Source organism: Rissa tridactyla, chromosome Z (assembly GCF_028500815.1).
Source record: "Rissa tridactyla isolate bRisTri1 chromosome Z, bRisTri1.patW.cur.20221130, whole genome shotgun sequence".
Taxonomy (NCBI): domain Eukaryota; kingdom Metazoa; phylum Chordata; class Aves; order Charadriiformes; family Laridae; genus Rissa; species Rissa tridactyla.
The window spans coordinates 86,638,386-86,664,036 of NC_071497.1; the positions used below are offsets into that span (position 1 = coordinate 86,638,386).

Sequence of the window (25,651 nt, forward strand, 5' to 3'; positions counted from 1 at the left end):
TTTCCAGTTTTCTGGTTTCTAAAGGCCTTTCGTGACCTTTTTAGTTGTTACATTCAGATTTTCTGCTGTTAAAACTCATCTTAGTTAATGCTATAGCTAGCCAGACAGTCACAGATTTTTTCTGGAAAACATAGCCCTGTTTGTGATTCCTGAAAATTCACCGTCAACTGCTTTTTTAAAAAGTTGTCTGTGATTCTTTCTGTACATTGCACAGAATTTATTTTTTCCAAATATAATAGTCATGCCTTTGTTTTCTATCCACCATAAGTTGCCAGGCTCCTTCAATAAACACCCTCTTACTAACACGAATAAACTGCATTGCCCTGAAAAGGCTTTAGGAAACAATAAGAAAGAGGCAAACACCAGTATGACGAGTAAGTGGCTGCTGTTCCCATAGTGCGGAGGACCCCTGTGAAGCATCACAACCACCATTTCCCCAAGCGGTGGCATCTTCGGATGCCACCGAACGCAGGAACTGAGAGACCATCAAACCCTTTTGCATTTCAAACTTACAACTGAACAAAAAAAAAATAAAATAAAATCACTGGCCCGGTTTTGACATTTCCCTCATGGTTCCTCACGGACCTTCGCTTCTCCAGCTGCAAAAGGGGAACCAAAGCCACCTGACATAACAGAGGTGGCGTGAAAAAGAATTAATGGTCCTGATGTGCCAGACGCTAACCGAGAAAATCAAAAATCTGCCAGGATGAAATGTAATCTCATTTTAGGAAATGTTGAAATCATTTCTGCAGAAGGTTAAAAAAATAATAATCAGGCTGAGTCAGATACACAGCATGGAAAATTTCATCCCAAATGTTTATAGTTTAGCAATTGAAAGCAAGGCCTTATAATGCTGTGTTGGGTAAACTTAACTAATCTGCAAAAATTCCAGTTCCACTTACAATAACAGTAACAGAATCAAAGCTGTACGGATTAAAAGCAAAAGCCACAGCAATATTCGTAGGGAGACAAGTGCTATGATAGCATTAAAAATAATATTAAAAACTGGCATGTATATGGAGTATCCAGGGAACTCGGGGTGTTTTCCAGACAGCAATTCATCACATCTCACTACATCCCTGCAAAATATATAGCGTGCGTTCTTCAGGCGGATAACTGGGAAGGCACATGGAGCACAAAGAGGTTGAAGGACTTGCCAAGAGTGCAATCGGTGGCCGAGCTGGGCTTCCAGGAGCCCCAGGCACGAGCCCTGCCTCTGGCACAGCCGGCGCTGCTCTGCGCTGGCACCCGCACTGCCCCTGCACTCCAACGGCGAGAGAATGCCACCAAAATAGCAATACTAAGAGGAAAAATCATGACTTGGAGATTTTTAAAAGGAAAAGGGAAGAAACCAGAGGGCAAAAATATTTGTTTTGCGGTACAAATGCCAGTCGCCGGCAAACGCAGGCGCCAGCCCTCCCGAAAGCAGGGCAGCACGGGATGGTGTAAGAGCATGGCCCGAAGCAGGGCAGGATCGGTCTGAAGCAGACAACCGGGAGAGAAATAAGAGCAAGTCATTGTATCTGCTCTTCATTATGCATTTAGCAATAGCAAGAGAAAATAAACACAAGCAAAGATCTTGTCTTCACACCCTAGATCACCGATCAGCTCCTACGACTACTAAGAGATCTGCATTCAGTGACCTTACACCCTTTTAGAGAGTCTCAAAGCAATATCAGAAATTAAACACTGTCTTCTAATTAGTAGTGTAGGAACTTTTTCAGCAAGATAGCGAAAATCACCACTGTGAACACCAGAAATATTACATGCGGAGGGGAAGAGCATACAAACCGTCCGCGCAACAAAATAAGAAAAGTGCTTTTCATTTTTTCTATTCTCATTTCTCCTACATTCAACAAGCTAGTTTACATCAGCTTTGCAAACCTCAGGGAGAGTTTTCTCCCGCACCGAGTTTCTCCCTACCCTCAGCTGTGACTGTCACGGCGGCTGGTGACCAAAAGCGCTCAACACCACCTCATCTCGTGCAGCATGCTGAGGTAAAATGGGGGGTGGTTAGAGCACTGTGAAGCAACATAAACCTAAACATTCCTGGTAGGCAAAGCAAGGAGAGGAACTGAATTATAATGAACCAGCAGCTGTCACAATATGACCACAGTAACCAAATCAAAATATCAACCACTAACCCAGATGAGATTCAAAGGTCACCACATAAGCCAGCAGCTTTCTTCAGCAGCGCCTCAAACCTCAATCTAATCCTCGCAAGTGAAATGCTCCATTAAGCTATAGGGGGTTTAGAAGGAAGTTACTGTACGTTGGTAAATGATTTAATGTACTAGGAAGATATCCCGAGTAGTCGGATAAGAAGCATTCCCAAAGAGCACACCTGGAAATGGGAGAGGCAATGGGAAGCGACACCCGATGTGCCATGCCCTGCCCATCACAGCTATCTGCCCATGCCTATTTCATCGCTGGGCCAACTAGTTGCTCTTCAGATACTCTTAAAAAAAACCAAACACACAACAAAAAACCACAAAATACCTTGCAGGGTAGCGGGACCGCAGGCACACACAAACGATTTGCGTTGGAGTACCGAAGCAGCCCTTTGAGGAGCTGAGTAACACAAGCAGCTCTGCGACTCCTCTCTGCTCCTGCCCACCGGGCCCGCTCCGAAACCTAACACACAGGATCCCTGCTACACACTGCCCACATGAAAATGGATTTTAAAAACAAATATCTGAAAAATAAAATACAATAAAAGCCCTCATTTAAGCACAGCCTGTCTGCAAACATTTGTGGGTCAGAAATACCTATCCCCAGTAACAATAAAGTCTTTCTTGCCTGGAAAACCACCTCAAATCAGAGCACCTCCATTCAAGGCAACAGTATACACCAGTATAAAACCAGTCCAGGCTGGATAATTGTCAAGCTCTTTATCAGTCGCCATGAGGTAGAGGAGCATGGAAAGAAAACTACAGTGTGGCTCTGCAGGTGCCACCAGAGTTTACGGGGATCTGTCCTTGGGGGAGTTTGAAGACCCACCAGGAAAAGGGAAATGATAAAAGACACTTTGGAGCCGGGAACTGGCGGTCTGGGTGGCCTCCCTCCGAGTGAACAGCACTCTGCATTGTTCATCGCCACAATATTCAGATTTCTCCTAAAAATCAGAGGTGACCAGCGCGGACTGACAGTGGTCTTCGTAGGGCAATGTCTCCACCGGGGCGGTGGTAGCAACCACAGCACCCGTCCCTGTGCCAGGTAAGGGCTTCCATTTGCCCAGAGAAGCTGTGGCTGCCCCATCCCTGGAGGGGTTCAAGGCCAGGTTGGACGGGGCTTGGAGCAACCTGGGCTGGTGGGAGGTGTCCCTGCCCAGGGCAGGGGGTGGCACTGGGTGGGCTTTAAGGTCCCTTCCAACCCAAACCATTCTGTGATTCTATGATTCCATTCCCACAGGGGACAGGAACAGACCCACTGGCCAAGGCCCTCAGAGGTGTCCGAGCAGGAGGGAGACTGTCCCAGCAGCCACCCCTCCTCCTCGGGCACTGATGTGCCATGTCCAGGAGTGGAACAAAACAGGCGGGTGAAGGGCTGCCCCAACAGGACAAATTAAAGAGAGTCCACTCGTAATTATCAGAGAATTACACTAAAGCATAGCTGCAAAATGCTGTGGGTTGCGGGAGGCATTACTGCACAATAGCACACTTGCCAAAAGCTGTTCCTCACTTGCCATACACTTATTCACGCATTCAATAGTGTGTGTAGGAACATCACCGGTCTTATTTCCAATTGAAATTACAAAGTCTCATCAAAACCTTAAAGATTTTGGGGCAGTTCAGGCCCAGGCAGTGTTAGGACGCTGCCCAGCTGATGGCTCCAGTTCGGGTCTGCAGAGCCCGGCTGGGCCAGCGGGCACCGCACAAACCCCTCCGATGTGATGAGCAGGACCTTCTGGAGACATCAGGGTTTCCAAAGCTCCTAACCAGAGTATTCCATGGCTTAATTCTTTAACTGGGTGCCTCCAAATGTGTTTTTGGTAAAACAACTATTTCCTAAACCAAGTGGAACCAGTATTTTCACTAAGATTGGCAAAAACAGAGAGAGGAATGAGATTTTTTTCTCCAACCCAAGGGCAGGCAGAAGAGAGAAGGACTTTTAAGTTCTAAAGACTCCAACTGGAAGTTAAACTTGAAAGCGCCAGGCAGCCCAGTGGGTTTCACAGAAGTGTGTGGCTATTTGCAAAGTGTCTCTGTGCACTACCTAAGCCCCATGGCGTGAGTTAAGAAGGGAGTGTTGAAATTTCCATGCTTTTTTTGGCTTATATTAGACCCTTTAAAACTGTTGTAACCATGTTTTGTACGTGAATACATACAAATGACTACAAGCTCCAACATTGTCCCATATGTTAAACAACTCACAAATATTTCCCAATATTAAAAGACAAGGCATATTTTAGGGACATATATTAGAGCTGAAGAATGATATATCACAGTTACAGCTCCATGTTTTTTTTGGCTCGCATTCAATCCTTTAAAGCAAAGCATTTGGTTAGTTCATTGACAACTGCAGAAGAAGGGTGTGATCTTGGCCAAGCATAAGCATTACTAATATTTTTACATCATATATTTACTTTAACCAAACTCATTTATCAACCGTAATTAAAGAAAGTAGCTATCATTCACTTACAAATAATTACAGCCTCTCTCCATACTGCTATGGTGTTTGCTGCTAAGCTAAATGATTATTTGGGGGTGTCAAAACTTTTATCACGGGGTGCGGGGTGGAAGGAGGGTCCTTGCCAAACGCCCCGGGCAAAAATCTCACTCCTCTAAAGCAGAATCGGCTGCAACTCCCCCCGCCTGAAATCCAGGAGTTTGCAGCTCGCAGGTCCCAGCAGGCAGCGATCCGTCGTGCTCCAAAACAAACAATGGCTTCAGTGTCCCTCACCACTTATTTATCTGTTCCCCTTTGCGAACATATATTTATCATATTTTCAGAAATCCTTTTCTACTTTAAAAGTCCTGTTCAGAGCAAGTCCTGATTTTCTCTGCCAACTGGCCACTTCCTTGAAAAGGAAAGGCTGAGCCTTAGGAAACCACCATTTCCCTCTTTCAGCAAATATTGCAGTTACTGCATCAGAACTCACATCCCTCTCACAGCAGGAGAACACAGTCTGCGCAGTAAACATCATCGGGGTACATTTGTGAAATTGCATGATAGCTTAAAAAAAAAAAAATAAATAAAACTCCCTCTTCCCACCCTTACGCAGAGTACAATCAACCCCCAAAATGAAGATGAGGGTTTTAAACCCTCAGACTTTTATTTCTGGTTCGCTTATTCCACTTTCAACACCACGGTCAAGTTAAGAAATTTGATGTCTTACTTTGTATTCTGGAATTGACAAAGGGAGGAGAGAGATTGTCATGCGACCCAAGGTCTCTGCTCGCCATATGATCATAGTGAGTCCCATCTCCATAGTTCTGTTAACAAATTGGGAAAAAACACAATTTTACAAGTTTAAACAGCATTTTGCAAAACCTACAGGTCCCTATTTCCCTGCGAGGTTCTACACCAGCTATAAGAAATATTGTTCCCTTTATCATTTTCCCCTATTGATTCTGCTGGAAGTGATGTGTTCCAGAACATTTTTAAAGCTGTTTCAAATTTTTATTTCATTAGTAATTGACTTCGCTTTGCTGTGTGGATAATCCTGAACGGTGACTGAGATGAGGTTCCTGGAATTTCGTGCTGTGCAATTCAGCACAAAGCCCTCTCTTAGCATAAAAGCCTCCTTGCCCGTAACACGTGCAAGAACAGCAAAGGAATACTTCTTTTAAAAATAGATTTAAAAAGCAAAACGCTATGTAGAAATTTGCCATCTTAATCACCTCACTGCTATATACGTGCATTGGACTATAAAAAAAAAAATTGAATTTTGTCACAGCGGATGTGGAAAATTACTTCTCACTGAAAAAGCTAACCCTGCATAGCACTGGTGCCCTGCAGTGCCTCATTACCCCTTAGCACCTCTCCGGGGACCAGCAGCATCAGGCGCTACCCCCAGGGTCAAGGACATTTAAAAACCTTGCCAGGATTGGGCCCCTAATTTTTATTTTTTAAACGCTCTTGGTGTAACCTTCTGCTTTCGGTCACACGATTGGTAAAAAAAATCTTAAATTTAACTACAAATATTGGCCAAACGCAGCAGTTACATGCTGTTTTGTTTCTTCCGTTCCAAACTCAGGAGAAACACCATCGCCATTTCACAAAGAAGGAAAGGGAGAGGGGTCAGGCCGTTTGCAGAATAACACGGCAAGTTAATGCACAGCCTTGATTGAAACTCCAGAATTCTTCCTAGGCTCGTGCTCTTTCCTTTATATCTCAAAACTTAATTGTACGCTCACATTCAAGTTTTTGCATGCATAAATAATTGTGTGTGCAAATTTAGAATTTACTTTTCAAAACATTTTTCCCTCGGAAGCAATACAAGTGTCAAGGAAAAAAAAAGGGATAAAAATAAAACTGACAGATGCGAGCAGTAATGACGTAATGGATGCTAAGCAGGATGGAATAAGAAAAGGTGTCGGGCTTCCCTCCCTCGGCGGCAGGGCCGGGGTCCCCCCTCACGCCGTAAATGGGGGACCCCCCTGGGCTGCCCACAGTGCCAACAGCCACCGAAAACCTCCACGGGCATAAGGTCTGCTGAGGGCAGGACCTGCCCCGAGGGGAAAGGACGGAGCGAGGATGAAGAGGGCAACCGCGATTCTCCTCGCCAGACAGACACTGGAGGGCACGGAGCTCCCGGCAGCGCTGCTCACGAGCCCTGATCCTTCACGTTAATTAGAAAACAATTAAAAAGCAATTTAAACAAACTGTTTAAATAAGGGCGTAAGTAAGAGCGAAGCCACTTTTTGCCCAGCGTAAGTATACTTCATGTGTTCGCAGGAAGTAAACAGGAATAATCAGCTCGGTGCCGAAGCACAAGCCGTGCCCAGCCCCGAGGACGGGCGAAGCGGGGATGCTCTGGCCAGGGAGCAGGGCTGCCAGGGGACTCTGGGGACATCGGCAGGGCTGCCCCGGGCACACCACACAGCTGCTCTGCTGGAAATAGCATTTCTTCCCCACCAGAGTAAGCAGCATCCCGATCCTGAGGTGTCTAAAGAATTGAGATAACTGTCCCCAGCCACAATCGACGTGACTGCCTCCAGCTGTCTCACAAATCTCAGCCAGCACCGAGTCCTGCTGTGCCAGAGCGCGGCTCGGTGTCTGCGTTCCCCCAAAGGGAGGGTCCCACTTGTAGGTGGGGAGCACAGGAGATGGCCCTGTCCATCCACAGCAGTGTCTGGAGAGGTAGGCACGTGGCTGGCAGCTGGGCCACCTCCCCAGAGCTCGGATGGTGCCAGCAGTCAGGGGGACATGCCAAAATGCCCAGCTGCCAGCCCCTGCCTGAGGAGAAGGGTTTGAAAGCCCCTGCCTGGAGGCGCGGAGCGGCTGAGGTGTGCTGCGGGAGGGCAGGGTGGGCAGCCCTGGCACGGTGGGACAGACCCGGCGGCACCTCTCCAGCTTCACTGCTCTGAGCTCGGGCCCTGGCGGGGCTGTGGGTGGCCATGGAGTGGCCAGGGGACAAGAGCTGCCCATGGCAGGGGACACCGGTCCTCTCCTCAGGACTGGGGACACCCACAATCCCCAAAAATCCAACGGCAGAAAGTGAAATGCTCGGCAACAACATCTCTGCTCCACCTGCACTCTCAGGGGTAGCGGTGGCTGATATGGCCTAGCAATAAAATATAGTTAATTAATATTCTCGCTACCTGTTAGAAGTAGCGGAGCAGGTGCCAAATTCAATCACAGGATCAGGTTTGAATGTTCAAAAGAGGGGGGGGGGGGGGGGGGAAAAACAACATAGATTTTAAAGAGAAGACAGGCTACAGCCAACTTTGCATTCCCATTTTTCCACGCAATCAGGTGTAAAACTCATATTTAAGATTGTAAATTTACATATGCAGTAAGTCTGGTTTGGGGAAAAAGATTAGATATACTTACCCTGGATGGACTAGGATGTCCTGTATTCCCCCAGGACCCTGAGCTAGTTCTGTCTTCTACATCTAGGGACAAAAAAGTTCTTTAGGCTTTATTGCAATAATTCTTTCCTTTTGTATAGGCACTTTTAAATTAATGTTTCAAATTAATCTCCTGTTGCCTTTAATTAAGAATCAGGCACAGGGCTACTACGATGGTAGTGGCTTCTGACCCACTGCTTAAATTAACTCATTTAAATTCACAGCAGAAATGAACCGGACCCTCAGGAACCTGAGGTTTGAACATAAAAATTACTTCAGCGGCTCAGTGTTTCCCGACACTTTAAAAAGTGACTGCACTATACCAGTTCAAAGCCTATCAAAAAAAAAAAAAAAACCCATCCAAAAAAAAGGCACCAAAATAGGTATTGTCAAACAGTGAAAATAAAACACGATAAAATAGACAAAACCTAGAAGTTAAAGTAAGGCATGTTTGGGGTAGATGCACCTCTCACCACCTGAGCTACATTCACGCATTTGTACCTCAACAAGAGAACAGGCCGTTCCTGAAGCCAAGCACAGAGCGGGTATTTCTGTCTTTTCCTCTACCATTTGATAGAAAATTCATTGCAGCCATGGGGTGGGAGACCACTAATTTCAGACAGTCCATCTCAGGGTGTTTTTAACCATTTTTTCCCCGTGTTTGAGACGGTATGGATATGCGCTAAGACAGGGTGAGACCTGCTGTTTAGGGTATGGACCAAAGAACCAGGACTTCTACAACTTCTTTTTAACTTTGCAACAAAACACAGAAAATTGCAGGCTGAGATGTTCCTTGTGTGCATTTTAGCTGTTGCAGATGACACGTGGGAGGGACGGGATGCCATCCAGAGGGACCTGGACAAGCTCAAGAATGGGTGCGCGTGAACCTCATGAGGTTCAACAAGGCCAAGTAGATCGGGGCAACCCCCAGTATCAATAGTGGGGATGAAGGGATGGAGAGCAGCCCTGAGGAGAAGGACTTGGGGGTGTTGGTGGGTGAGAAGCTCAGCACAACCCATCAGTGTGTTCCAGCAGCCCAGAAACCCCCCCGCAGCCTGGGCTGCATCCCCAGCAGCGTGGGCAGCAGGGCGAGGGGAGGCATTCTGCCCCTCTACCACTACATTTTCCTTGACAAAAATCAGGCCATAGACACATTTTGCCTATGAACGCTCTCCACATTGCGCAACTCCCAACATTTCTTCTCTGACACAACTATTTTTATTCCACTTTCCCCAAGTCTTCCCCAGTATTGTCAATTAACCCAGTTTATTGTTATTAGAACTTCCTTGTAACACTGAATGGTCTTTCAAATATGGAGCCTAAAAATAAAATAATAAAAAAAACACCAAACAAAAACCCACCAAAACAAACACACACAAAAAAAAAACCACCAAAAAAAGGACCCAAGTAGTAACTTCTTCCAAAGACAGCCCAACTGCAGGGGCTGTCCCTCTCGGGTACCCCAAGCAGTGGTGTGCACCTTCCAGCGTGGCCAGCCCGGAGAAGTTGAAAAGTCCCCAACACAACCCTGCAGGCTCCCGCGGACACGGAAAGCAGCAGATCCTCTGCAGCGCACTCCAGTACCCTGGGACAGGCTCGCGGAAGCGCTGCCATCACGAAACCTTTATTAAAATGAGCTGGGAGTCTCCCGAGACTTTCCACTTGGCTAAAAACTTAATGGATAAACATAACACCAGTTCAGTGAGGCACTTGCGCACAGGTTTAATGGAAGCCTGTGAATAATTCCGCCGAAATCATAGTTCACTCTCATGTTAATTCAAGTAAATGAGATCACTCATGCTTAACGTTAAGCACATCCTTTAGTACATTGATGGACTGGACCATACTGCTTAAATCCATTACTTTTTTTACTTACAGTATGTTAAATATCAGGAAATGTGATTGACATTGATCTATAACAGTATTATTGCACATTTCAGTGCTATTTTCCAACTTACTCCTGTGTACCCACCAGCATCCTAATGAAATAATAATATTGCTTGCCTTTTGCCATGCGCAAACACTAGCTTTAATCTAATTGGAGAAATATGTATTTGGTCTTGCTGGCTAGAGAAACTTTCTCCAGGTACTACGCAGACGAGCAGCTCCCGGTTCCACCCCTGCATCGGTTCATCCGGACTTCTAATGTGGGTGGGAACTTCACTTGTCCGAGAGACAGATATGGTTATCAGCACTTTCAAATACCGCTGCTGTGACCAAATCTGGTTGATTTCCAAGATTTAAAAAAAAAAAAAAAAAAAACAAAAAACAAAAAAAACCCACCACCAAACCAAAAAAACCCCACATCGTTTGTATAGTTTAATACTTTCCCCCAATTACAATTCCTATTATCTCAATAACAGATGAACGTGTTAATAGCACAAGACACTCTTAGGTAAATATTTAATTAAGCTCCAGAAAAAGAAAGAAAATGTGTATCATTTACCTGACAGATCAGATCAACCATTCTATTAGGTTAATTAGGCATATTTTTAAAAATCATTTGTGTTATGTAACAGGCAATTAACTCTGTAGAGCCCTGATCCATTGCCTGCTAAAAATCAGTGGATTTTCTCCCATTGACTGGGATGGGCATTGTCCCACCCTCCAGCAGAGCTTCCGAAACCCACGGCTGAGCGGAACAGCTCAGCTCTCGGGAGCAGCATCTGGGGGACCAGGTGACAGCTCTGACCCACCTCCAGATGGGTGACAACGCCAGCACCTACGGCTGGGCTTCAGCCCCATCCTGCTGACCCATGTCCCCACTCAGGCACGTGGGAAACAGAGGGTGAAGGACAGAGCACCACCACCAAAGGGCTCTGCGCGGGGCTACCTGGGGAGCTCTGCTTTCGTTAAACAAGGCGGCATTATTCACATAGCTCCCTGTTAGAAACTTCATTTATTACCATACTTCCCCCCCGTAAAAGTCAGCTAATCTAAAATAATACACGTTGTCAAGACCCCTTGCACTGGCTCATGGCCAGCGCTAGGAGCAAGATTTACATCCCAATAAAGGTTTTCAGACTGCTACACTGTACATTTTTATTTATATTTTAAGAACATAGATGCCATGGTCTTGGGGATTCTAATGCATCACCTAAAATAACACCCTTCAGGGCTGCGTTTGGAGCAGTAACCCTTCTCTTGCACTCCGTGCCCAGGGGAGGCCAGCACAGAGGGAAGGGGGCAGGCCCACACCAGCCCGGGCAAGCGGTGCACTCTCTTGCTGAGCTCTTCCCTTTGGGAGCCCACCACCGAGCTCCAGCTGAGTCTTCTGTCACCCTTCACAGATGCTGGGCTGATAGATGCCATTTTACCTGCTCACAGTACCTCTTTTTAGTCATGTTCTACCTACCTGAAAGGAGGTTGGAGAGAGGGGGGTGTTGGCCTCTTCTCCCTGGTGAATAATGATAGGACCAGAGGAAATGGTCTGAAGTTGCGGCAGGGGAGGTTTAGATGAGATATTAGGAAGAATTACTTTACTGAAAGAGTGGTCAGGCACTGGAACAGCCTGCCCAGGGAGGGGGTTGAGTCACCATGCCTAGAGGTGTTTAAGAAACATCTAGATTTGGCACTTCAGGGCATGCTCTAGTGACAGAGATTGTAGGGTTTTTTTTGTGTGCGTGTATGGTTGGACTCGATGATCTCAAAGGTCCTTTCCAACCATGAAGATACTATGATTCTATGTTCTTCAAAAAAATAGTTGTTTTCCAGGCATGAGGAGGGACACCACACTCCCAAAGATGCCCAGTACTTTCCAGCAGCACATGGCAATACTGGCTTCATGGCCAGCTGCTGGACGGTCCCAGTGACGTGAAAGGAACTATTTATGTGCTTGCAGTTAAACACATGTTTTTGTGGTGAGCTGAATTCTTGCCCAGTTGCCCTTTCTGGTACTCTTTGCTGCATTATCCCTGCTTCTCCCTTGAGCCAAACATGCCAGTGACCAGAGGGCACTATCAGGTGCTTAAAATAACGCAGACCTCCAGGCTGGGGTATTCCTCGTCTCTGCAAACATTCCAGACCGAGTCCCTGCGCACACCCAAGACTAACCCAGAAAGTCCTGCCTAGGCAAGGGGATGCACCACCGAGCGGGAAGGACGCTCCTGGGCAGGGAGAGGGACAGCTTTGGGGATGCATCGGTGGAAGACAGACGTCATCCTACACACCCAAGCACACTGCATCGGGTAGAGATTAGGAGACTAACCTCACAGAATAATTCTGTAAGATTTGCTGAGACTCCAAAATATTTAGCCATCTCCATTTTGGCTGAAAACTTCTTGCCCTTTCCCTTGCTTTCATCCGAGCCCATGTAATGCTCAAGGTCTTCCACCAAAGTCAAAACTTCCGGACTCTGATCAGAAAATGACAAGCAATGGCTCTTGTACCTTATCTTCAGGGGTCGTGTCTTAGCTTTTGACCAATTTTCTTTGTATTTATACTTAAATGTGCAAACTACACTATATTACTCTGCAAAACATCAATGAGAAGGCTTAATTAAGTAACACTGACAGATAAATCCATTTCTTTCGCAGTAATCAAATCAAAGCAGGTTGACATAACACAGGAACTTAATACAGTTATTCCCTTGTAATTGGAAAAAGGCCCTTTACTTCTCATTAAAGCAATCTTCTGGGTATTGGCATAATAAGAAGGCTCAGGGCTTTAATACTGCCCTATAAAAGCCCCAAGATACAGACCCCTTAAGCAAACATGCCAGATTATCTAATTCCTTGATCATAGTGGAACATGTAGTTATTGTTTTAAACTACTAATTCTTTATCTCAGCTACAGACAAAAAGAAGGAACTCCAACTAAAACACGTATCCCGAAGCTCTATAAAAATGCAAGCGCTAGCTGGGGAAAAAGATGCTTTTTCAAAAACACCCAAGATTTTCAGCTGGGAAATTGAGAGTTTAGCAAAATGAAAATTGTTCTTGGATGTAAACAGTTAGAAAGAGCAAATAATAAGATAGAGTTTTATTGCACTGGTGAATTTGACGGAAAATATTTTTTCAGTGGAAGGCAGAGCTGGCCAAAGCCTTCCTGCTGTTGGTACCACGCTATCACCAGTGACCGCCCACAAACCCTCACAGAAGCACGGTGTCCCCTGCGGCCCGTGAGCAGATTCAGAGTGTCACCGGCACAGGTTCAGCGCCTGCCTGATGGGTTATGCCGGGCATGGAGCTCTCAACCCTTCCGTGTGCCTGTGGCCACGAAGAGGTTATGTGATGGGTACAAGACCGGAGTCCTGGATGAGCAGATGGGTCTCTGCACCTTGCACACGCGCTCCTTGTCTCTTCTCATCTTGTTTACAAGCCTTCTCTTAGTGCGATCCAGCGAGGTAGCGACAGGCAAGAGCCCGCCAAGTTCTGACCCCCTCCAACCAACCCTCAAGTCAACAGCACTTCTCCCTCGGCAGAAAAGAAAGAACACCCTCACTAATTACTACCTAGTTAATCTAGCCTAGTTTACTAATAATTTAGTATGACAGATATTGCAAGAAGGTTTGTAAGCTCCTAAACCTAATTCCGGAAATTTATTATGTAGCCTGTAAGTACTGCCACTTAGGTAATTAGGACAGTGAAACCCTAATGACACCAAAGTCAATGCAAAATTCTCCAGTGACTTATTCTCAGAGCTTGGATTTATCCCAGAGAGCATAAACTTGAACACATATGTAATTTTCTCCAGAATCCAGCTCCTGTAAATTAACCTCGCTTAATCACAAGCATTAGGCAATGTGACATTACAGAAAGCAAATCATCACGGACAGACGTGGTCAGTTTTTCAGAACGCTATTCACATGCAATTAACAGTGTGATTTAAACAACATAACTAAAGCTTCATTCGGCATCTCAGAAGTTCTAGTTAAAAGAAGAAAAACTGGCATTTAAAAGGAACCACAAACCATTCTGAGCATTTTAAGCAAAGAACCTGGGAAAAGCATAGTCAACTGAATCTAGAAAAGATGTTCAGTGCTGTAGACCACCTTTGGCCGGATTCAAATCCTATTACCTCTATTAGTCATTTAGGGAAAAAGGAATTGCAATTCATATTGATCACACCCCTGTGTTGGAGGCACTGCAACTTCAGAGAGGCCACTGATGCTTAAGGATGCGGGGAGAAGTCCAGAGCACTGATTCTGGGGCCAAAAGCTGCGCTTATGCAGCAAAATGAGGTCTGGAAAGCCACTAGTTGAGCAGCCACCTAGCCCTAAAAGCACTTCTCAGCAGCCTGCAAAGTTCTGCTTCTCGCACCAAGCTTCCCTTGACATCTTAAAAGAGGGGGGCATACCCCCGAGCAGGACACGGGGCTCCGAGAGCCTCCAGCAGCGAGGCCGAGAGCTGCTCACCCTCTGCCCAGACCCCCTGATGTTCCCCGTCTGCTAGGTAGACTCCAAACACGCCCAAACACAGACAGGACCGAGCTCAGCAAAGTGCAGCAGATACTATCATGGTCCCCCACAAAGGTTGGTGTCTGAGCAGCCCAGCGCGCAGGCGATCGCGATTACACCTTCTCTCTTTAGAGAAGCATCAGCCTGATCATCAGATGTCATTAAATGGCTCAGGATCTCAAATGAATACAGGTGCTTAATATGCACCTCCCAGCTCCAGAAAAGGAAAGAAGTTCAGAATTAGGTGACCTAAAGGGCAACTTACTGCCTAATATATGAAATTTCAAGTTATTTTTGTGGTAGGCCACTAGCTCTGACACACTGTGTGACTCCCTCGGGCCAACAACTACTTTATTTTAAGGGGCTGTGACGCGTAAACTGGAGGGACCATGTAAGGCTACTTGACCTTGGTCATAACCCCCCCCAAGGCCTTTGAACTTTCTTTGGTAAAACTTTCGTTGAATCCCTTGAGGTGCTCCCAAACAGAGACTTTAGAATTACAAAGTTAGTATTTTTTCTGGAAAAACACCCAAACCCAGAAAAAAAAAGAAACAAAACAAACTCCTCTTTGCAGGAATAATCCAAACAAATATTTGGGAAATCATCCAAGACTGTAGCAATAACACAGGACAATAAACTAGATGATTCTGGAATATAATTTTGTTTGAACCTCCCACCATCTCCAATAACAAATTTGGGCACATACATAAAAAAAAAAACACCTTAAAATCACAGGCCAGGAAATTATATTCTCATGCTTTACTCTGGCAAACAGCAACACGGATATCACAGGCATTTTGCTCAGGGAGATGGAGGGGAAAGAACAAAAAAGGAAAAATAAGATAGGGAAGACTCAAACTAGCAAGAGTAATTAAGAACTTAACTGTTTCAAGAAAGAGGTGCCATTTGAAAGATGATACCTATGAAAAACCCATGTAAAAAGGAGTACGCACCTGATGTTAGACACAGTAACAATAGCCTAGCAACTAGGTGAGATAGAAGAAAACAGTATTTTCAACAATTTTTTTTTTGTGAGAATAGGCATTCAGGTGTTATTTGAGGGGGGACTGAGGGTGTTTATTAAAGCACAAATATTGCTACCCACGTAAAAGCAGGGCCCGCTCACCACTCCTCGCCATACGATATGATGCTTTCTAGAGTGTGACGGTGTTTTATGGTGCACCCCGAGAACCTCAGCTTCACCCCACCCTCCCAACGCCATCTTCCCAGCGCGTGGGCAAGTGCACAAATGAAATAACCTGACCTCTACACTCAGGAGAGTAAATAGAAGATGCATATATATATACACATGTGTGTGTGTGTGTACACACACAGACAATTTTTTTTAGATGTTCAAATAAGTGAGCAGAAAGGGCAAATTCACTTTTCATTGGCTAAACCTCCTTGCTGTGAGAAGACAGGGGTGAAATTCTACTTCTGTGGGAGTTTTCCATTTGAGTCCAATTAAGACTAAAACATGGTCTTTAGGATTTCTGTTCCCTTAGTTCAGAATAAACAAAATTTCGCATTTAATACAGCAACAGAGAAGCAGAACAATCAAAAATCATGACATTTAACAAATGTCGTAATACAGGTGCCGAGCGAGCAGCCTGTACTCACAAATGCGCCTGTGAAAAATCTGGCCTTTATCAGCTTCAGAATTATGTTTCTTTAACTTTTCTTTAACTCAGTTCCAGGCCACGTTCTTTTACAGGATCTGAATAAACTACATATCAAACCAAAGATAATTCCCGAAGAATGGTCACTTCATGTGCCTAAGTGCAAAATAATATTTATTGATATAATTATTTGTCTTTGTGGCTCTGAAATAGAATTGCACTACTATAATTCCAAAATACTGTAACAAACTTGGAAAATGTTTTAAGATACAAGAGCAGGAAGACGCTTAAATTGATGACTTTTTATCTTTCATGAATAACTAGAATATATATTTCAGAAAAGCCAAGCCTTGCATTCCTGAATTTACCTATACAGCAAAATGGGATCTGTTGTGGAAGACCAGAGTGAAAGGAAAATCTTCCAAATGCTCGTTGGTGAACTCAAAGTCAAAGTGTTTAAGATGACTTTCCAAAGAAGAAAGGTAATATACTGTAGTCAAAATTAATACATTTGCTTAACCTCCCTGAAAATGCTGTAATGTGTTTGCCTTGGGAAAAGATGCCAAGGAAAATGGTGGTTCCTTCCCAGCACTTGACTCCTGCACAGGAAGAGTGGGCGTCTTCTGGCCACCACAATGGTGTCAGGCAAGCCCTTCTGCTTCAGCACAAAGCTAGCTGGTGACATGCACCAGCCAGCCATCCATCGCAGGCCAAGGCAGGTGGCCTGGAGGTCCTTCCTGGCCTTGACCCCTAGACGTCTCCCAGCCTTCACACACATCTCCTCCATCCACACCTGCCTGCACAGGGGGCTGCGATTCAGAGACGGATACAAAAAGTCCAGCTTCTCTAGAAGTAAAGAGCTGAAGAGCAGATGAAGAGGTATGCAAGCAGGAGTGGAGCCATAGCATGAGGGGGAACGGTTTTAAACTGGAAGAGGGGAGATTGAGATGAGATATTGGGAAGCAATCCTTTGGTGTGAGGGTGGTGAGCCCCTGGCCCAGGTTGCCCAGAGAAGCTGTGGCTGCCCCATCCCTGGAGGGGTTCAAGGCCAGGTTGGACAGGGCTTGGAGCAACCTGGGCTGGTGGGAGGTGTCCCTGCCCAGGGCGGGGGGGGTTTGGAACAAGGTGGTCTTTCAGGTCCCTTCCAACACAAACGGTTCTGTGATTCTATGACAGGATAGGGTAAGCCCAGCTTGCAGGGGAAAGGGTCTTCAGAGCTATGAAAATCCCTCTCCAGACTGGCTTTTACAGTACTAGTTTGGGTGATAGAGGAGAACAAAAGGATGCAGCCAGCAGCAGATGATGAGAGCAGTTTGCATGAAAGGAAGAACCAGACCCTGTTTTTCTATTGCTTTAGCTCAAAAAAGCTGAGGGCTGTTCTGCTCCTGGGCCAGCAGGTACTCCTCTCTGGACCCAGAGAGATGCTGGATTAACACAGTGGGTCCATGATACAGGCAGATCCCTGAGGGACCTCAACACTGAGGTCTTTGAAGAAAGCTGTTTGGAGAAAGAGATAAAGGAAAGGGTGCGGATTACAAAACATCAGCTGCTTTTTTTATAATTTTAACACAGAGAATCAAAGATGTTCTTCAGTGCTAAAAATACAAAATATATAAAAAGAATACAAAAATACGTAAAATATGCCACAATACTGGGCGTGCGTGGCAAGCAGTGGTCTGTTTGCAAAAGAGACATTTCATTTCCGCAGTAATTTCGCCAGTACATCTTCACCTGCATCAGCAAAGCCTTTTCTGCCAACCCCGAGTATTTCCCCAGAAAAGACCGCCAACTGTGTTGATTTGCTGACATGATCTAAAATACACGGAGAAAGACAAACATCTTCAGATTTGAATTTTATCTTCCAGGAAAAAAAAAAAGTATATTAAATAGTATAGTAACCAACGAATGTAATTTTATATGGGATTTAACAGTCAAAATATCCTCAAATGAGAAGGAAAAGGCCCAAGATCTCTACACAAAAAAGACTTTTTGTACACCCCCCCCATACTAACACATGATTGGCATTTCTCATTGTATGAATTACAGTTGTGTCAAAAATGAGAAGGGTGGGAAGAATCCTAGACTCTAATTATGATTATCATACTTAGACAAGTATGATAAACAGATACTTCGGGATTGCTATTTCCTCTGTGCTCTGAAGCACCTTACAGACAGTACGTCAGAAACTGCTAATACAAATTAAGTTAAACACATTTGGTTTGTGGATTGAGACCTTTTCCGCTGTTTTGTTTTTCAAAAGATTTTTTTTTTTTTTTATTCTCAGAGTATTATCTTTTTAAAGAACTAAATAAACACGAGCTCAACCAAAATTGACAAAATACAGAAGAAGGATTAAAGAGAGAAGGATCAAGGGAAGAATAAGTTGGTAACCTGGACATTTGGTAAACTAAAGGAATGGCAAATTTAAAATGCGTATTCATTGATGCAATCTTTTTTGAAGATTTTGCTCTAAATATCATCTGGACAAGATAAAAAAAAATAGAGAAGAAGGTGATCTGGAAGAAGGGCAGTACGAAGCTTGAAGGTGGCAGAAGTAGTCGGGGACTGACTTTGAGGGAGAGGAACCAGGAGATGGACTCGGGAACAAAAGCACAGACTGGGACAGGCCATGGAAATCGGCAAGGAAAACTTAAATACGACATGGGAAACAGCGGGGAGACAATAAGGGGACTTGTGAGGAATCAAAGATGATTTTAGTATCAGACAATAGAGGGGATGCTGAGAGACTGCAGGCACAGGATGGGGAGAAGTTGCACCAAGCTCAGGTGACAGGTCGGGCTTGAAGAAGGGAAGAAGAATAGACAAACCGTGAGGCCATCCACATCCAGCATGCGGGAAGTTGCATGGAATTATCCTTTCCATGACCGCAATGTAAAGAAAGCACGGATTCAAAATGGGAAATTTCTACTACTTATTTGATAAACAATGTACTATTGGTTTGCTCAAGGGATTAGATACAAAGCTTTAGGGTTTTTTTGTCCAAAGAAGTAGGACCAGCTGCCAGATATATACAATACACTTCAATCGCTTCTGTTAAAGCCACAAATAATTGGAAAATTCATTTGAATCGGGTGGGCATTTTATTTTCTGCCTGAATTTCCAAAGTCTATACAAATATCCACGACAGTCTGAGGCCCCACTTGACAGCCTTTGCTATAAAACGTCAACAGTGTAAACAAATCTAAACTGTTCCCCATCTTCATATTCATCACAAAGAATTGCATTGTCCCGCCATCGGGTGAGGTCATAAAACCTCACATTGTATTTCGGAGAGTTACAAAAGCTATTTTCTAACACACTTATGACATAGACTTTGTGCTTGTAAGGACAGATGACTTCCACGCATCCATTCCCTTTGCGTAACTTGAGCATTTAACCAGTTTTTAGCAGATCTGCTGGAACTATAAGCAGATAGGTAAGGAAAAGTTTAAGGTTCTATTTATATTGCCCTTTCCAGCTTATCAGGGTTGATTCTGTTCTGGTTTTGGATAGTTTGAGGATAGGGAGTGCTGTGGAAGAAGGGTTTCCTGAGCAAAATGGTTTTTTTTGTATTAATTTATTTTAACCTGAGAGAAGATAGAGTTTAGTAGGAAAGCCTGTGCATCTCAGGACTCTTTCAGTTATAAAATGAATCTAGTTGATAAACTGTGGTTATCTAATTAATTTACTGTCATATATAGTTTATATTAATGTTAAAGTACTTAATTTTTACTTGAACTCAATAACACAGAGCCCTCCGAAGTTAGGATAATTAATCACACTGCTCCAGGCAAAAAACTTATGTTCTACACCATGACTTAAAAATACATAACAGCAGATTTACTTGAACTCTCCTTGTAGAAATAGATTCTGACGGTCTTGGTACCATTTCAGTTCCAAAATAATAACCAAAGCCAAAAGGCAATCGACAGTGGAAACGTTGATTCAAACCCTGCCCGAGGCCAGGCTAGTTACAATATGATGACTAACTAGGAGATAACTGTGGACTTCTAGGAGGGCTCATTATGTACCCTCCTTGTTCTCCATCAACTAACTTCTGCACCGCTTTGTCCCCCTTTTCCTGTCTCCCACTTCTCCCACAGCAGCACCCCGACAGCCCTTTGCAGCACACAGTCCCTCCAGCACTCCCCCAGTTCCAGCCCCAGCTCCTCTGGGCCCCACGGCATTCCATGCGCATCTCCAAGGACCTCAAGCAAGGAGGACAGAGGGCTTGTATCCGTATCTGTAAACGTCACTGTCACATAGACTGTTGTCTTCTCTTGCAAATAACAGTTACCTCAACAATTAAACTACACCTCAACCCACATGCCCTGCCCAGTCTGTCCACCAAGCTCCTCTGAAGACCTTCCCAAGGCTGCTGTGAAACACTCGGATGCTCATCTCAGCTACATAACACTGAGAAGGCCTAGTGACACTGAGAGCCAAAGGTTACCTTCTTATTTTAACATTCCCTTTGTTCCCTTTCTGGGAGCAATCTGCATTGAGCTTCTAAATAAATACATTTTCCAATTTTTTTTTTTTTTGCACATGTTTATGTAATCTAGGAAAACGTGAGCTTTGTAAGGAAAATCTGAACGCAGCTAGAACATTCTGATTTTCGAGAGATGCAATCACGTGATAAGACATACTACAAACAAAACACGTTCACATGTGGAAGAGAAAAATCATTGCAGAAATCCAACTTAGGCACCCAACACCAAATGAATAATTTCATATTTAACCACCTTCAATGATTTTTTTTTTTTTTTAAACACCAAATCTCTACAAGTGCCACTAGTCAGGTGAAATTTTTTAAGAAGTTACGTATACTTGTATAATAAGACTCGACAAGTGTGTTGTATGAAGTAGGAATGTTACGTTTCAGATGTGGCAATATTTAGAGAAAATACTGTCACACAAGAAAAGCCACTCGAAAGCTCCAGGTACCGGAGCAGAACACGCAGGAGATGGCCCAGCTCCCAAGCCACCCCGCTCCAACTCCCCCAAAGCCAGGCCTGACGCTACCCTTCGGTGAAGCGGCTTGTTGCGAAGTACGTGGTCCGCTATCATTGTCAGTGATGCAACGTTTAAAATGTTGGATTTAATTTAACTCTTAATTAACAAAAATAATATACGAGGAGTTTGATTTACAAGGAGCACCCCTCGCAAATTGCTAAAATAAGCTGAATAATGGTATGGAATAGCATTTAATAATTTGCTACCCAGTTACACCGCATTAGTAATCTCATTAACAGTTGGCAGCAACGCTGCAATATATCACAACAATCTGGGGAGGGCACCAGGGCTCCCACAAGGCAAGGGAAAAGAACAACCAGGTTAATGCTCCGCTCGAATATATTAAGGAGATTATTTCATGGAATAAGTCAGTCCAATAATTTATAGCGTCACGTAGACAACAGCACATTTAGCACATGGTAGGTACTCTTCTCATGAAAAACTGTCTGCGCTGATTTGAAAAGAAAAAAAAATGCCCAAAACTATGTTTTTAAACTCGCTGTGGGCAATTCAATTCTGCATTTTTGTATTTAAATATAAATATAGGAAAGACCCATTGCCTTCAGTGGAAACCAGGGGAAGCAGTGAAAAGATGGGCATTTTCAGAATTAGGTAATATGTTTAGGTGCTGAAATATCTCATTAAAAACTTAATCCAGGCACCCACAGTTTAATCCAGGAACTTCTATAAAAACCTGGCATCTAAGTAGGACTGGATGAAATCTGACACAGAAGAGCTCAGTCTGGGACAACGTTATGGAAACTGGTCTGGAGACCTGACTCTGCAAATCAGCCCCGCAGAAAGACCAATGGTAAAGGCACTGCAAGAACAGGGCTTTTTCCTACAGGGTTTTGAGTGACGAATAATAAAAAAAAAAAAAGTTGGTATTTGTTTTCACTCATGCAGTTTTGCTTTGACTTAATCTGTCCCTAACTACTACCTGTTAAAGTTGACTAGTGGCTTTGAGGTTGTAAAAGCCAATAAACACAGCTCGTAATTAATGGAAGCAAATCCAGGGGGCTTAATTCCTCTTTTCTGCCTGCAAAATCTCAAAGCAGAGTTTAGCTCTAAATAGTGTCAAAAACCTTGGGGAAAGGAGTTATTTTTTTCCCCCTTCTCTGTGCTGGCTGCGAAGCCACGGGAGCATTACTCTTTCGCTCGGGGCTGGGAGGCCCAAGGGGCCGGGGCCATGCCTGGCCACTGCCAGCTGCAGGGCCGTGGGGCAGGAGCTGCCACCCCACCATCCCTGTGGGACCACAGCAGCTGGCACAAGGCAGAACGGCGGCAGAGCTGGGCAAACCCTCGGGGCACAGCGGTGGCATCAAACCCACCAGCCAGAGCCCATGAACTTCCCCCTCCGCTCATCTGCTAACCCATTTCTGCAGCTTCCCCCCTCCACTCCTGCAGCTCCGCATGTGATTTGAGGGGTGAAGGCTGGCCTCTTCCTTTGTTAGAAAGACGGGGGAAAAAAATAAGGCAAAAAATGCTTGAAAAAAATACCAAGCATTAAAAAAAGGCAAACTTTTTTTTTCCCCACTTACGGGTGGGGAATAAATGCAGCTCATTGCCTTTGAACGGGCAGCTCAGAACGGGGAGTGCATCCCTTAGAGCTGTTTTCTGCACATGCTTCAACGCGATGCTGTTGTTATCTAAACCAGATTTTTTTTATTTTTTTTTTTAAAAAGAAAAAACAGACCACACCAGCAGCTGGGTTTTGTACTTCTCTGGCCAGTACATGACTGGTTAATTCCCAATATTTATGTTTCTTGGAAACAGAAAGATTAGCCAGGAATGTGTAACTGGAAAAAGTTGAGGTAAAAAAAAAAAAAAAGGAAAGAAAAAAAACAACCAAAACACAACCCCCACCAGTCCAGCTCATCTCCAACTGGCTGTTGCAAAAGTCACAAATTATACCAGCCACCGGGAATAGAAGATACCGGCCTGATTGCAAACCATGCAGATCTGATGAAAGGGAAATCAAATATCAACAGAAGAAAAATATCTAATGAAACTAAAGGACATTTTCTGCTAAACTTGTAGTCTTTCAACAACAGCGCTTTAATTTAAGCCTACTTTAGAATGACTTCATCTATATGAAAATTACATTAAAAGTGCCCTGGATGTATTTGCATTTAAAGTGTATTATGACAGCCCTTAGCAAACACTTTCTATTTACTGGACACTTGCTATCGTAAGACAATCCATATGTTTCCAGGCAAAGAATATCAACTGACAAGGGAAAAAAAAAAATCTACCAGAAATCAATTCTACAGAAATTTTAAGTGATCTATTACACCGTGGTGCAAGAGCATTTTTTTTAAAGCAAAGCGAGGGAATTTGTTATCTTTTCAAGGACAAGCTGGGACTTCACCTGGCTTCAACCACCCAGTTTAAGGCAGCCCTTGGTGATAAAGATAAACCGCTGGTAAACGGTTAGTGATGGCAAACTGCCGGCACTTGTGCCACGTTTGGCCCTGGTACAGATTTGGGCTTCTAACAACCACCGCCAACCCCAAAGCCTCTTAAAATTCGTTTGACATCAGTTGGTTAAAGCTGTAAATTTGAACGGGATGATAAGAGGTGGCCAAGAAGTGGCTCTAGGTAGGTAGTTATCTCAACAAGCTGCCTAAGCACAGGGATATTTTCTTTCTACTCTTTCACCCTCAGACTTGAGTTTATAAGGAGAGAGAAAGGGATTGAGACGCCTCAACCCCACGCGCATCCTCCCTCCGATGGCCATCGGTGTGCAAGATTTCACACTGAATTTCCAAGTTTGCAGTTCTCCACAACTCTGACAGCTGGAAAACACAAAGCCCCAAAAACTTATTGTCAGCATATGCCTCAATTATTTCAGCGTCCTGGATAAAAGAGTTCCTCGCTGCAGTAGACGCAGATACACCTTGTATGAAAAAAGAACTACTTATACTGTGGCATTTAGCAAAATTTCCTGGGGAGCAGCCCTAGATGGTGCCCTGCCCTACTCTCCTGGGGATCGGGCCAGTTGCTGGAGTCCCCAGGGGACACCAGCGCTCCCCTCCAGGGGTACATCCCAACCTCCCGAGGTCCTGGGGCTCCATCCTGCTTTCTCCATTCTTCCCTGCACGGTCTCTGTTCACACCCCGCACTCAGCACGCCGTCCTGTGTCTTCCACCACCAAGAAAGCAGAGAGGACGCAATGAAGGCACATGGCAGCCCCATGCTGAGCTTTCCCACACGCGTAAGGGAGCTCAGGTTCCTCAAGAGCCAGCTCTGTTAGAAGCTACCAAATTAAGTATTTACATTTAAATACTGCATAAATGTGCTAAGCGTGCTAAAACCCAACATACTGATGCTCAACGTTGTTCTCAGATTTGGTATTATTTGTAACTTTACAACACTGTTACAGTACAATGCATAAATCTTATTTTTCTCCCCAAAATGAGTACTTCCAAAGTTTCCATGAAAGCTTCACGCACCTGTTTTAAAGCTGCATCCAGATCCCTTATGAAAAGTCAAAGAGATCCAGTAATATGCATTAATAAAATGGGTTACAAGCACCTGACTCGCAAAAGATTGAACAAAAGCATTCCATCATTGATCAAGAATTGTCTTTTCTGTTTTTAATTATCACTCTGATGCAGTGGGCTGGATTTTGCTTGGGCAAAAACTCTTCTAAAATATGTGCTCGGGTTCAACCAAAAGCTGATGCAGGAATTAGGTTGTATCACACATTGCTGAAGCCAAAGAACTGAACTCATGATGGCTTAAAGTGAAACTGGATTTCTTCGCTTTCTCCGATTTCTTTAGTTTTTATGGTGCATTAAGCTCAAATCATATTTGGGGTTTTTTTTATTGTTTTTTTTGTTTTGTTTTGTTTTTTTTGCTTTTCACTGCAAGCACAGGTTAGAGATTTCCTTAAGGTTAAGAAGAAAAAAAAAAAAAACAACCAAACGCCAAGATAATTGCATCGTTTTTCCCCTGGCCAAATTAAACACCAAATATTGAGTCTCATGGTACAAGGTCAAATTGGCAACACTGCGCAGGAGGATCATAATGCTCTCTGTTGACTTAAAAAAAAAAACACCCTGCTATTCCCTTTCCACTGTTTATACCATCTCAGGTCCAGATCACACTACTAATTAGGCACTTCATGAACAAGAAATCCCGTGTAACTGCCCTGTGTCCATAAGGCATGGTAGAACGTAGAACGTCTCCAGTGAGAATTATGCACTTTGTCTAAAAATCTTAATATATGTTATAAATAGAAAGAACAAAATATGAAGACACCCACAAATTAAAAAAAAAAAATCTGTTTAAAGGCTTTAAAAGTCACTCCCCTTGATGCGAGAGTCGCATTTTAAACATTTCCTGCAACATCACATCAGCTCAGTTTTAAAGCAACGTTTCCTGTTTCAGCTCACCAGCATGTCTCCCAGTTAAACTGCGACACTTTACCAAGGGAAGAGAGAATGCATGTGCAATCATATGCCCTCTTCAAAAGACGGGATAAGTGATATAAGTATATATATATCTATCAACTGAGCAGATTTTGGGAGAAAGAAAAGAAGAGAAGGAGCAGAGAACTACATTTTATGGCTTTTTCACTATTTAATATTTACACAAGG

The 25,651-nt window shown here is 44.1% G+C and overlaps 1 protein-coding gene across 21 annotated transcripts in view; it reads right to left on the reverse strand.

The window, feature by feature from the left end:
* LOC128902255 (transcription factor 4-like) overlaps nt 1–25,651 on the reverse strand; it is a 237,109-nt gene that overhangs the window by 151,829 nt on the left and 59,629 nt on the right. For 15 of the 21 annotated variants that reach the window (XM_054184865.1, XM_054184857.1, XM_054184856.1 and 12 more), the window contains 2 exons: nt 7,999–8,060; nt 5,339–5,435 (listed from right to left, as the gene is read on the reverse strand). The exons of the other annotated variants lie outside the window; for them this stretch is intronic. In XM_054184865.1, the coding sequence (XP_054040840.1) occupies nt 5,339–5,435; nt 7,999–8,060 (159 nt within the window). The remainder of the gene's footprint in view (nt 1–5,338; nt 5,436–7,998; nt 8,061–25,651) is intronic. 21 annotated transcript variants of the gene reach the window in all.